General features: G+C 45.6%; 1 protein-coding gene across 1 annotated transcript in view; it reads right to left on the minus strand.

The window, feature by feature from the left end:
• Window positions 1–14,663, minus strand: part of LOC135050231 (whey acidic protein-like) — a 128,446-nt gene that overhangs the window by 44,463 nt on the left and 69,320 nt on the right. Inside the window, exon 6 of the mRNA XM_063956528.1 lies at window positions 12,859–12,978. Within this exon, the coding sequence (XP_063812598.1) occupies window positions 12,859–12,978 (120 nt within the window). The remainder of the gene's footprint in view (window positions 1–12,858; window positions 12,979–14,663) is intronic.

The raw sequence follows: 14,663 nt of genomic DNA on the forward strand, positions 1-14,663 counted from the left end.
TTGCCTCTTTTTTTCATGAAACCCTCTTTCTCACTCCTCTCTCTCCTTCTACTCTTGACATCCTCCTTGTCTCTCTCACTCCCCTCTCTCTCCTTTTCCCCCAAAGTAATGCCAATGGTGAGGGAAGGGGGGGGGGGGGGCTTTCAAGATTTTGCTATGGGGCCCACAAAGTTCCATTTATGCCTCTGGAACTGCACCATCTGACGTTGTGAGGTTCATTTTTATGTATATGGCTCCTGACTTTTGAATATCACGGAGCATTTGATAAAACACTTTTTACCTAGGCAATACTGGTTCATGTATACTGTGATTTGTATCCTTTAAGTTGCATAATAAATGTGTTGCTCTGAGTTGCGAAGTAGGGAGATCCTGATACACCGGCATGTACTCAGAGCATACCTCTGCATACACCTGCATGTTTACCCTCTTGTAGATTGACCCCTGACTTTTGATATGTGTTCAATTATTTATGTATTACAACAATTTTTTTTGACATATAGGAGAACTGGGTTGGATATTTAGTATCTATTTTGTCTCTTAAATTCTAGCGCCTATAGCGCACAATAGGGTTGATGTATGAAGCAGAGATATGGGGGGGAAGTGGTGTCAGCGCATGTTATGTGCGCTGATACTGTTTCTGCCCCATATATTAATGCGGGTGTGGTTCATCAAATCGACAGTGTCTAGGTCGACAATGTTTAGGTCGACCACTATAGGTCGACAGTCACTAGGTCGACATGGATGGAAGGTCGACAGGGTTTCTAGGTCGACATGTGCTAGGTCGACAGGTCTAAAGGTCGACATGAGGATTTTTTTTTTTTTTTGGTGTCGTTTTCTTCGTAGAGTGACCGGGATCCCAAATTAGTGCACCGCGTCCCCTCGCATGGCTCGCTTCGCTCGCCATGCTTCGGGCATGGTGCCTTCGCTCCGCTACCGCTTCGCTCGGCACACTTTACCGTTCCAATCGTAGTCCACGTGGATCGTTAAGTATGAAAAAATTCAAAAAAAGAAAAAAAAAATTGAAAAACTCATGTCGACCTTTAGACCTGTCGACCTAGCACATGTCGACCTAGAAACACTGTCGACCTTCCATCCATGTCGACCTAGTGACTGTCGACCTATAGTGGTCGACCTAAACATTGTCGACCTAGACACTGTCGATCTTCAGACCGGATCCCATTAATGCGGTAGTGTGTGCAATACATGGTGACGGGTGTTATGTGCCCCTGTGATTATCTGCCAATATGCAGTGCAATGTAACACCTGCAGCTATAGATTGACAGCTGCAGATGTTGCTGCCGCATTGACAGCCACTGTAATGGCTGACCAGGAGCGCAGGGCCAGCATCAGGCCATTAAAGACAGCGGATTGTGATGTGATGCCCTCTCAGTGAACATGATCCACTTTGTGAAGTTTTGTTGGATCTGTTGATTTGTAACTGATCTTTTTGTTAGTTTATATTGCTCAGCTTGGGCTTTCATTTGCAAGCTAGTTTTGTGGTTTACATTCTGGTATGAGTGTTAAACCTTAAATTGGGTTGTGCTTTGTCAGTCATCTAGGATATATTGTCTGTATTGGTCATCATGTTGTGACCTGTCTTCTACACTGTCTTACATGGTGTCAGGGAGACAGTACAGCATTGCTTTTTAGTGGCTGATTGTCTCCATTGTTTACTTGACCACTCTTGTCATTATTGTATGTACAGTAACCCAGGACATATGTTAGTTGCCACTATCTCTGCAGTGCCCGTTATTGGGGGTGGGGTGGGGGGGGGGGGGGAGGGAATCTGCAAGGTGTAAGTGTGTCAGTAGGGACGGTACAATTGGTCCCCTAGGGTTTTGTTTCTTTACTTCTCCTAAGGCTAGAACTGAGTTTGCACTTTCTCCTGGCCACCTGTCTCTCAGGTTAATTAATAATTGAATAAAAGCTGTGACCTTTTTGCCGTTTTTGTGTCCGTATCTCACTTATAAAAAGTCATGGTTAATTTGGTTGAGTTTATTAGAAGGTTTTAAAGGGGTAATTAGGAATAAACCAATGTTGCTCTAATGTTTCTGGAGGACTGGGCAGCTTAGGGAAAGCTTACAATTTCTACATGTCCCAGTTATCCCATACTGCCACAGACTGAATATTGTTTCTTGTGCTCCTGATATTACAAAGAGTGATTTGTAACGTTTTTGGGGGCTGAGTCTAGGGGCCTAATTCAGAGTTGATCGCAGCAGCAAATTTGTTAGCAGTTGGGCAAAACCATGTGCACTGCAGGTGTGGCAGATATAACACGTGCAGAGAGAGTTAGATTTAGGTGGATTATTTTGTTTCTGTGCAGGGTAAATACTGGCTGCTTTATTTTTACACTGCAATTTAGATTTCCGTTTGAACACACCCCTCCCAAATCTAACTCTCTCTGCACATATTATATCTGCCCCCCCCCCTGCAGTACACATGGTTTTGCCCAACTGCTAACAAATTTGCTGGTGCGATCAACTCGGAATTAGGCCCTGAGTTGGGAACAAAGCAAAGGAGGGTAAGTAACTGCAGCCTGGAAATAGCATGTTGCTAGGTGAAGATGATTTAAGAGGTGCAGAGAGATTTAATCTGGGTACATCCTATGTGGTCTGTCGTATGATACAGCAGCGGATTGGCATGCCGGGACGCCGGACCGGATTCCGTTTGGCCGGTCCGGTCGTCCCCTCATTGGTTGCCCGTCAACCCCCATGCAGGCTGCCAGCCGCGAGCTCCGATCGCGGCAGCGTAAACAGAAAGCTAAGCACTTTCAAAATGGCTGCACCCGGAGCGGCTGCGCCGCTCCTTCCCGTAATACTAGTTTGCAGGCATTGCTGATCAGTGAGGCTGAGGTGAGCGGTGGCCGTAGCAGCAGCATTGCTGTGAAGTCTGTATGATCACGGCTCCACGGCCCGGTCCTGTACATTTCCAGACACAGTTCTCCGTCCTCCCAGCTTGCATGATTGATGGCTGTGCCAACCTATCAGCAGCTAGGAGCAACCAGTAGATGGAAGAGGACCAACCCCAATGTTATTAGTGACCTGACCATGCGGAGAATGTTGCACTTGTCTGGGAGCCTGCGATTTGCACCAGCTTACAGGTGTAATATTGTCAGTGTGTCCTGCCAGTGTGTGTATGGGCAGCAAAGGGTTAATGTGACCTGGCTGGGGGTTGCTGGCGTATTACTCCCCTCCCTCCTCATACCCAACCTCTGTGGCACAGAGGTTGGGTATGAGATACCGGCATTCAGTATACCGACGCCGGCATCCTGACAACTGGAATCTGGTTGAGCTTGCCCTGTTTTCCCCTCTCCCCCACCCCCTAACCCTCCCTTCCCACCGCCTAAGCCTAACCTCCCACGGTTTACCTCCAGTGCCATCATCCGCAGCGACAGCAAAGAGGAGGCGGCGTCTCCTGTCTGGCTGGGACAACTCTAAGGGCAGACGAGCCACATCCTGCCACAACCAATGTGGACGTCTAACAAGGCAGCCACTGTCATATAGGACCAGGACATGCTTCATGTTGGTGAGTAGCCCGTCTCTCTATCCTGCTTCCTGAATGTCTCTACCTGGGCCAGGTATTGCCCCTGGTCAGGGACCCTCTGCATGGGTGCTGCTTTAGGGGGGCATGGTGTGGGTGGACGGGTTTCTGGCTGTATGGCATGGATGGGCACCACCAGCGGCGGATTTGCACACCGGGACGCCGGACCAGAATCCATTTAGCTGGTCCGGACGTCCCCTTCGTGGCCGCCATCATCCCCCATGCTATATATACGTGTATATTAATATATATACAATCATATATTAGGCAGTTTGTTAGAGGCGGCACTCCCCAGACTTATACATACAAATAAAGACACTACACTACCACCAGCACAGTACTGACGTTTCGAAGTTTAATCGAATAAACTCTGAAACGTTAGTACTGTGCTGGTGGTAGTGCAGTGTCTTTATTTGTATGTATAAGTCCGGTGAGTGCCGCCTCTAACAAATTGCCTGTCTAACTTCTTTAGGATGGCATCGGGGCCATTGTAACGTCTATGTGTATAACGTGCTCTACCTGGTGCAATGTGTATAATGTGCTCTACCTGGTGCAGTGTGTATAACATGCTCTACCTGGCGCATAGTGTATAACGTGCTCTACCTGTTGCAATGTGTATAACATGCTTTACCTGGTGCAATGTGAATAATGTGCTCTACCTGGTACAATGTGTATAATGTGCTTTACCTGGTGCAATGTGTATAATGTGCTCTGCCTGGCGCAAAGTGTATAATGTGCTTTACCTGGTACAATGTGTATAATGTGCTTTACCTGGTGCAATGTGTATAATGTGCTCTGCCTGGCGCAAAGTGTATAATGTGCTTTACCTGGTCCAATGTGTATAATGTGCTCTGCCTGGTGCAAAGTGTAGAATGTGCTCTATCTAGTGCAATATATATAACATGCTCTACCTGGCGCAGTGTGTATAGGAGGTTCTACCTGGTGCAATGTGTAAAAGCAACACTACTGTGTGGTGTAATGTGAATTGGCACTATTATGTGGCCACGCCCCTTTCTCATGAAGCCACGCCCCTAAAATTTTGCTCTACGGTGTGCACTTTCCACACCTGCTTGCCATCAGGCCTTCTGAGCATTAATCCCGCCCACTTGACAGACTTAACCCCTCAACAGACTGCCACCCCTATTAGGGCTGCTTCCATAAATTACCCGGGCTGGTTTTCGATCCCAATCCCCCCTGGTATGATATATAGATCCAATACAGATCAGAACAATGGCCCTCATTCAGAGTTGATCGCTCGCTAGCTGCTTTTAGCAGCAGTGCAAACGCTAGGCCGCCGCCCTCTGGGAGTTTATCTTAGCTTAGCAGAAGTGCGAACAAAAGGATAGCAGAACTGCTACAAAAAAAGACTGTGCAGTTTCTGAGCAGCTCGAAACTTACTCCTTCCTTGCGATCACTTCAGTCTGTTTAGTTCCTGCTTTGACGTCACAAACACGCCCTGCGTTCGGCTAGCCACTCCCCAGTTTCCCCAGGCACGCCTGCGTTTTCACCTGACACGCCTGCGTTTTTTAGCACACTCCCGGAAAACAGTCAGTTACCACCCAGAAACACCCACTTCCTGTCAATCACTCACGATCAACAGAGCGACGAAAAAGAGTCGCTAGACCATGTGTAAAACTGCATAGTTTTGTGTGAAAGTACGTCGCACGTGCACCCTGCGGCCCGTACGCATTCGCAGTTTTGCCGTTTTTTTACCTGATCGCTGCGCTGCGAAAATCGGCAGCGAGCGATCAACTCGGAATGAGGGCCAATATCTCGTAGACATCACATAGTGTGTACACCTAATCCATCATTCCTTGCTGTCATTCATTGAATTGTCTTATGCAGCATATGACGATACATCAAGTGGGATGTACTGTTACATCGCATCGTGCTGTCGCTGGGTCACACTGTCATATAAGATGTCCAGCATTTGTGGGCTACATGCAAAAGCAGCCAGTCTTTAACCACTTGCCTGGCATGGTCGCATCAGATGCGACCATGCCTGCAAGTGCTCTATCTGACCTGGACGCACAGGATGCGACCAGTCAGATAGAGAGTGTTAGCAGCGACAGGGAAGGGAAACTTCCCTCCACTGCTGCTGTCAGAGGGACCGGAAGGTCCCTCTGCCTCCCTGCACTCTCCCCTACTGATTGCCGTGCTGCCGATCACTGCTGATCGGTCAACACGGCAAGATCCCCCCCTCCAGCTGCTGCAGACAATGGCAGCCGCTGGGGAGTGTAAATTAACCCTCCCAAGCCACCACCAGACCCCCCCCCCTTCCCCTGACCACCCCTGTATACCTGGAGGCTGTCCCGGCTTTCACAATGAAAGCCACAATGGTCGCGATGTTCCCAATATTCTGATGGTCACGATGTTCCCGAACAATGTTTCGATGTTTGAAAAATATATATATATATTTTTTATCAAAAAAAATATATTTTTTCTTTTTTTAACTAAAATCATATGGGATAGGGTTAAATTCATGTTCTTCACCTAATTCACTCGTTAAAAAAAAAAACCCCATTTCGGAGCGGTTTTTGGCTGAATAAATCGTCCGTTAAGTGGTTAAACCACACGCAATTAAATTGTATTTGATCCCCTTGCATGGTAAAATAGTTTGTCCAGGTGCAAAGTTTCTTGCTTTTGTTTGTTTTACTCCCAACTAATAATCAGACCATCTATTCTGAAGGGATCACTCACTCTGAAATTATGCGGGATGGTGTTAGCAATACTGCTGTGTTTGTGCTATCAATCCATTCCAGATACAGTACTTTATAAAACAACTATACAGCAGTGTTATAAGTACAGCAGCTTCACATGCCAAGATGAGGAGCTCCCACACTTATTTAGGGAAAGGGTTAATCTCAGTATCCTTCAGCTGTTGTTTTTGTAGTGCCAAGAGGAGTTGTTTGGCGTGACTGCAGAAAAGATGTATGATGACTTATCTATACATGCTATTGCACTGTCCCTGAACCAGAGCTGTTAATGCAAACTAAGAGGGAAATCCAATTTGCCCACATTCATTTTTCATGCAGTAAAAGTTGGACTTTACCGCAATTTTTTGGGGACTATCTAATTAGAGCCTATTTTAACTGCTTGAAAAATGACCCATTCTTGGACAAAAACACATAGGATCCGGGATCCTATGTGCAAAGACAGGTCATTTATCTGGGATTTTTTTTTCTCCTGCCCCTGGCGGGTGAAAAAAAATCCCTGATAATATCGCCTATCGGGTACAATTGAATAGCCTCTGGGGAATCAATTAGCCACTGTCATTTTTCTCTGGCTGGGTCCACAGGATTATCCACAGGATAACATTGGGATATTGTCGAGCGACAGCGAAAATGGCACCAACACGGTCACGAGCTTTCTGGCCTCCCAGGATGCATTGGGGCCTCCACTATATAGTCCCGCCCACTGACTCAGTCAGATCAGTTTTTTGCTTGGTGCGGCAGGAAGCCGCATGGTCACAGGGCTGCTGTGAAAGCAGCCTTAAGATTTCATGAATTTATTTTTATAGACTTACTGTTTTGGGGGGAGACGGTGAGTCTATGGACTTCCTCTTACTAGAGGGGTCAGGACACAGCTACACTGATTTGGTGGAGACTACAAACAGTGTGTTGATGCGCCGAACATCTCGAGTGTTACAGTGTAGAGTCCGCGATCCTGGGAGTTTAAGTCAACAGGGGGTTTCAGACGCTCTCCTGGCCGTCCGTCCTCCAAGTTCATGGCCAGTTCCCGCGTGTCTCTCGTTTCATGAACTGAATGACCTCACTTCCGGCTCAGACGCTACCACGAGGGTACTCGGTCGCAGCTTAGACGCTGCGGTTGTGTACACTGGATATAAACCCGCCCAGACCGAGTCGCAGGCCTTTAGCGTCTGCATACACGTGGAGTCGCTCAGCGTCCGTGTCCGTTGGTGAGCATCCGTGTCCGTTATCAGTTACCAAGAGCGGCAGTGTACACCAGTAGCGTCTGAATCCACTCAGCGTCTTACGAGCGTCTTTGCTTGGATATGGAAGTGTGGTGAGTCTCCCAGTATCCCGCTCTCTGGAGGCAGGGTATACAGTACTAAAAATTCCTTCTACTTTTTAGTATGCATTGTTAATTTTTAGTACCTATTGCATATGAGACCTGTATATTACTGTGTTTTCTGCATGTTATGTTGAAAAAAGAACCAGTTAAACAGAAGTACAATTTTCCTACTTATGTATAAGTTATTATGGAGGTTGTATTCTCATATGACAATGTCTAATGCTTTAACATGTGACTGACTGCTAGTATGCTTGCTGACTTTTCTGTGTAATGTCAGTCCTGTTCTGACCCTCAAATCAGGTGCACTGTGGTCAGATTGATTTCACCTCTATATACTGATTATAGGGTGTTTTTCAGTCACAAAATTGTGTAGTCAATATCAGATAAAATGTCTGTGAGCGGCAAAAGTGATGAGGATAATTTGTCAAGCAATCCCATAGCCCTAACATGCTTATCTTGTAAGTCAGGGGTAATTGATATGAATCAATTGGTCACTTATGAGGGTTTGTGTGCAAACTGTTTCGCTTTTCAGCGAAGTAAAAAACAGGAGTTAGTTCAACCTCCAGTAGAGCCACCATGGAATATGTTCGCAAAGACTCTGTCTTCAATAGCGGACAGGTTAGCTCCGGTAGCACCACCTCAAGGATTAGGTTACACTATGAACCCATACATGCAGCTCCCTTCCTATGGTTTGGTTCCAGTAGCTTCTACAAGCAACCAATGGGCAGGTAAGACTAAGACAGATACGTCTGTATGGCAGACTACACAAGATGATACATCGGATGATGAAACAATAGATTCAACTCCGTATGATGATCAGTCGCAGAGCTTTAGTTCAGAAGATGTAGCTGAACTTATTAATGCAGTGAAGGCTGTGCTTTCTCTGGAAGAGCCAGCCAAGACAGCGTTAAAAGCAAAAGCACCTGTATTCAAACGAACAAAATCAGTGAAAGCTGAATTTCCAGCGTCAGATGAGTTGACGGAAATGATGGATGAGTCTTGGGCAGCGCCCAGTAAAAAGTATAAGATTCCTAAGAGATGGGATTCTTATTATCCATTTCCTGCTGTGGATTGTTCGAAGAGAGAAGTTCCTCCAAAAGTAGATGCACATGTTCTGCGACTAGTGCATAAATCTGCTTTGCCACTATCATCTACCTCATTGAATGATGTCACAGACAGAAGGGTAGAGAGCCTATTGAAAAATATTTTTTCTCTTGTAGAAGCAGTGGTAAGACCTGCTATGGCTTCGGCCTGGGTAGCAAAGGCAATGGGCGAATGGATAGAGGAACTAGAGAATGACATCCCCTCTCCTACTAGGGAGCAAGAGGATCGTCTTTGCTGTTTAAGACAATCTGCCCAGTATTTAGAAGAAGCAGCAATTGATGTAGGTACTGTTGCTTCTAAAGCTTCAGCCTTGACAGTAGTCGCTCGCAGAGCAGTTTGGCTACGGACCTGGAAGGCGGATGCGGAGTCCAAGAAAGAATTGGAAGCATTGCCTTTCGTGGGTAATATATTATTTGGAAAACCTTTATCGGATATCCTAGAATCAGAGGCTGAATCGAAAAAGGTCAGATTTCCGGCTACCTATAACCCTAAGTCCAAGGGTTTAAAATTTCGCTCATTTCGCTGGCAAAGCAAAGCGAAAGCTAAAGAGGAGCCTAAACAACCCCAGTTTAAATCCAGGGGTAGGAAGCAGTGGGCTAACAAAAAGCCAGCTTCCAAACCTGAACGGAAACCCTCAGCCTGAAGAGATGGGCCTCCGCCTGGAGGATTCCAGGGTTGGGGGCCGACTCCTGCAATTTGCACACATGTGGCAACAGTCAACAGCAGATGCCTGGGTGCAGAAGATAGTATCTCAGGGGTATGGGTTCCCATTCAGGAGGCAGCCTCCTCAAAGATTTTTTTGCACCAGCCCGTCTCGTATAGAGTCGAAGGCCAATGCCCTGCAAGAAGCAGTCCAAAAATTACTGCAGTCAGGTGTGATTGTCCCAGTACCTCCATCACAAAAGGGACAGGGGTATTACTCCAATCTGTTTCTAATCCAGAAACCAAATGGGTCATATCAACCAATTCTAAATCTGAAGATGTTGAACAACTACATATGGATCCCGAAGTTCCACATGGAGACGTTACGCTCCATAATGTTGGCTATGGAACCGGGAGACTATATGGTATCTCTGGATGTACGGGATGCTTACCTACATGTGCCTATAGCACTATCACATCAGTGTTACCTCAGGTTTGCCATCCTCAAGGAACACTTCCAGTTCCAAGCTCTGCCCTTCGGGCTAGCTACAGCTCCCAGGGTGTTTACCAAGATCATGGTGGATATGGCAGCTTGTCTGCGCAAACAAGGGATAAGAATATTCCCATACCTAGACGACCTATTAATCTTAGCACAGTCGCAAGATTTACTGTTGAGCCATCTCCAACAGACGATAGTTTGTTTACAGAGACACGGGTGGCTCATAAATTGGGAGAAGTCATCCCTGAATCCGTCACAGCGGATGGTTCATTTGGGAGCCATACTGGATTCAGACCTATAGAGAGTTCTCTTACCAGAGAAAAAAATAGTCAAGGTGCAGGTCATGGCTCAGGAAGCGTTGCAAGCCCAGACAATGTCAGTCCATGCAGCAATGCGACTGTTGGGTCTGATGGTATCAACCTTCGACATGGTGGAATATGCGCAATTCCACTCCAGACCGTTGCAGCATCTCATTTTGACCAAATGGAACGGAAATCATCAAACGATAAAGAAGCAGATGATAAAGATTCCAGTAAATGTAAAAAGGTCTCTAGCATGGTGGCTACAGACAGACCATTTAAACAAGGGGAGACCCTTTTGGATAAAAGAGTGGCAAGTCCTGACAACAGATGCCAGCCTGCAAGGCTGGGGGCGGTACTCGGAAGCCTATGGTTCCAGGGAAAATGGACCGCAAGGGAAAGTCGCCTGCCGATAAATCTGTTAGAAATAAGAGCCATTTACTTGGCTCTGGTTCACGCAAAGGACAATCTACAAGGAAGACCAGTCCAGATCCACTCAGACAATGCGACGGCAGTAGCATACCTCAATCATCAAGGAGGAACTCACAGCAAGAGTCTAATGGAGGAAGTAACCACCATTCTAAAATGGGCAGAACTCCATCTCCCAGCATTGTCAGCAGTATTTGTCCCGGGTGTACTAAATTGGGAAGCAGATTTTCTCAGTCGGCACACCATTCAGGAAACCGAATGGGCACTACACCCAGAACTGTTTCAGACACTGGTGAACAGATGGGGTCTACCGGAGATAGACCTTATGGTGTCTCGTCTAAACAACAAAGTTCCGAGGTACGGATCAAGAACAATGGACCCCGGAGCGGTCTTGGTAGACGCACTGTCAGTGGAATGGAGGTTTCAGCTGGCATATCTGTTCCCTCCAATAGCTCTGTTACCCAGAGTAGTGAGAAAGATAAAACAGGCAAAAGGAGCAATCATTCTAATAGCTCCAGCTTGGCCAAGAAGGCATTGGTACACAGATCTGTTGAGAATGTCCGTGGAAGCACCGATACTGCTCCCTCAACGTCCGGATCTGTTAATGCAGGGTCCTTGTTGTCACAGTCATCTGGATCGCCTGTCTTTGACGGCGTGGCTGTTGAAACCTCTATCTTAGAGGCTAAAGGATTTTTAAAGCAAGTAATCCAAACCATGCTTAGAGCAAGAAAGCCTTCTTCTGCCCGTGTATATCATAGAATATGGCAAGCCTATATTCATTGGTGTTCTGGAAAAAATTACAATCCGAGATCTTTTAAAGTAGCTAGAATTTTGGATTTCCTGCAGGCAGTATTGGATAAAGGGTTGAAAGTTGCTTCCTTGAGGGTGCAAGTCTCAGCGTTGACTGTATGGTTTCAGCAGAAGATTGCTTACCTACAGGATGTACGTACGTTTTTCCAAGGAGTAGTACATATTCAGCCTCCATTTGTTCCTCCTGTAACTCCATGGGATTTGAATTTAGTTCTTAAATTTCTCCAGGGTCCTTTGTTTGAACCACTTGAGAGAACAGATCTTAAGTGGTTAACGGTTAAAGTTCTTTTTTTACTGGCAATGGCGTCAGCCAGAAGAGTGTCAGATTTAGGAGCATTATCATGTAAGTCTCCTTTCCTAAGTTTTTTTTCCAGACAGAGCAGTTCTCAGAACGAGATCTAGTTATCTTCCAAAGGTGGTATCAAAATTTCACCTGAATGAAGAGATTATAGTCCCAGCTTTTCAGGTATCGGGACTATCTGCGGGAGAAGCGTCGCTGGACGTGGTCTGGGCTTTAAAAATCTACATAGATCGTACTAGTGCCATCAGGAAAACAGATTCCCTCTTCATCCTCTACGGATTCCATAGAAGAGGATGGCCTGCTAGTAAACAGACGCTGGCGAGATGGCTCCGAATGGTAATATCAGAAGCTTATTCTCATGCAGATCTCCCTATTCCGGCTAATGTCTCTGCACACTCTACACGTAAGGTAGGTCCTTCTTGGGCAGCACAACAGGGTGCATCAGCAGAACAGATATGTAGGGCAGCCACATGGTCTTCCATAAACACATTCATCAGACATTATGCCATGGATACTTTTGCCTCTCATGACGCAGACTTCGGGCGAAAGATCCTCCTGTGCAATCAGGAGCGTCCCCACCACTAAAATGGCTTTGGGAATCCCAATGTTATCCTGTGGATAATCCTGTGGACCCAGCCAGAGAAATGAACGTTATGGTAAGAACTTACCGTTGATAACGTGATTTCTCTTATGTCCACAGGTATCCACAGGGATCCCACCCTGACGCATCTGATTTGAGGATCTAGACAATCACTAAAACCTCTTCCTTCTTGTATGGAAGGGTGTGCATGTGTGTTCTTATCGCCTGTACAGATCTCTACCTAATGTTCCTGCCTAAAATCGCTGTGGAAAGAACTGATCTGACTGAGTCAGTGGGCGGGACTATATAGTGGAGGCCCCAATGCATCCTGGGAGGCCAGAAAGCTCGTGACCGTGTTGGTGCCATTTTCGCTGTCGCTCGACAATATCCCAATGTTATCCTGTGGATACCTGTGGACATAAGAGAAATCACGTTATCAACGGTAAGTTCTTACCATAACGTTCATATCGCACCTAATTGAATTCCCCCTGAACCTTACAGGTGTATTCATCTTTTCCATAAATCATAGTAACATAAATTTAAAAGTTAACTTAACTGAAGACAAATGTATCTTGGTCACATAAGCAGTCCATTCACATGTAACACTTAAAGTGGTTACCTTTTACAGGAGGCATACATCTCTGACTGCAGCACTTGAGACTTTCTGAACAATCTCGGTCAGTAGAGCACTCAAGATTAGAATTTGAGTCATTGACAGCGGGGCATATTCCTGGTTTTCCTGAATGATTAAAGAGGGAAAAAATCTGGTCAATTTGCTGTGTATTCATATAATAGACATTTCAGGTATGTAGTCAGAGGAATGGGAGTTGGAAGAAAATATTAAACGTTAATGGTGTAGATTTGAATAATGAAGACTATTAATAATCTAATTGAAACTAAGGATTACACTGGATATCTGCAACATGGATAAGCTTTAATCAAGTACTATCTTTGCTATGTGCATTTGTCGGCAATAGTGGACACGTTCTGCTATGTACTTCCTCATTGGGTGCCTCTGTTTTTATATTTACACACAGACTGAAACCCAACAAGAACAGGGGAACGGAAGGCCTACATATTCCAACTTTATCAGGCAGTGATACATGGAATAGCTTTTTTTTATTTGCATTTTACTAAGGAATTTAGTGACTGTTGGATTAGATACTACTTATGCACTACACATAGAATTGAGTTTCACTCTCATTTCATATATTTGTTTTAAACTTGTCAGTATCAATCTAAGGGGCATATTTAACCTGATCCTTCAGAATTAACCATTATGTAACGCTGCTTATTGCAGTGATACATAGTGAGGCACAGTAGTACAACTCACTGACCCGTACTTTAGATTTGACTGATACCCAGAACAGAGGTGAGGAGCCTAGCATGCAGGTGGTTTTCCCCAGACAACCCTGCAAGGATGTTTGGACTTCGCTACACCGGACACACAGGTCGCGGCCATCTGTATGGGTTCCCAAGTATACTGCGCACTGATTGATGGATAGCTCTAGCCATCCACCAACCAGCATGCTGACAGACAATCACTTTGGAGGCAGGTAGAGAATTCTGACTAACTGCTCTGATTGTGTGTAATTCACAATCGGACCGTTCTCTATTAGCCTCCGAAGTAGACCCAAAGACACCAACTTTGGGGCAAATGTCCATCCTCCTACTCCCCCGCTGGGCCCAGCTAGCATCTGCTTGAAGGCCGCTACAATCATGGGGTCTTAGGCAGATTCCCAGTATGACTATATGTTAAGATACGCTATTTCCAGGCACATTCTACCTAAACTTCAATATGTCTGTTTAGGCATTAAACCTACTGTACAACCAGCAGACCTGGGGTTTTTTTTTTTAGTAAATTGAACTCTACGATCTCTATTTATGCATGGGTCTCATTCAGAGGCGGATTAGGCAGGGAAGATTCCCGGTGGGCCGACACACCCGTGGGGCCTGTTTTGTTTGAGGACATGTGGTCCTTTTTATAGACATAATTAATAAGATGCAAAATAAATTGCATATATGAAAATGACTTTGCCACTTAGCCTGTGATTGCAGATGATCTAGTGTATGCTCTGTCTGCCTGCTTGGCTGACATATAAGATTGAGTGAATAGTGATTGGGATACGGTTGGTGTAATAAGCAAGAAAATATATCTTTCTAAAGAATGATATAGTTTCCTAAATTCTGAAGGTGTATCATATAATGTGCTCATAACATTTAATTGTATTTCTTTTTAACTTCCCTCTTGATGCCGGACATGCCCACTATCTGGAAAGTCTTGTGGGGAGGGCGCTGCTGCCATGGCCCATGGCTAGACCTTACACCTCTGGTGCTGCCCATGTGGGGCCACTAGTACAAATTTTTCCAGGGCCGCTTTTTGTTCCCAATCCGCCCCTGGTCTCATTTATGTCTTGGATAGAA

This window comes from Pseudophryne corroboree, chromosome 1, assembly GCF_028390025.1.
Source record: "Pseudophryne corroboree isolate aPseCor3 chromosome 1, aPseCor3.hap2, whole genome shotgun sequence".
NCBI classification, from domain to species: Eukaryota; Metazoa; Chordata; class Amphibia; order Anura; family Myobatrachidae; genus Pseudophryne; species Pseudophryne corroboree.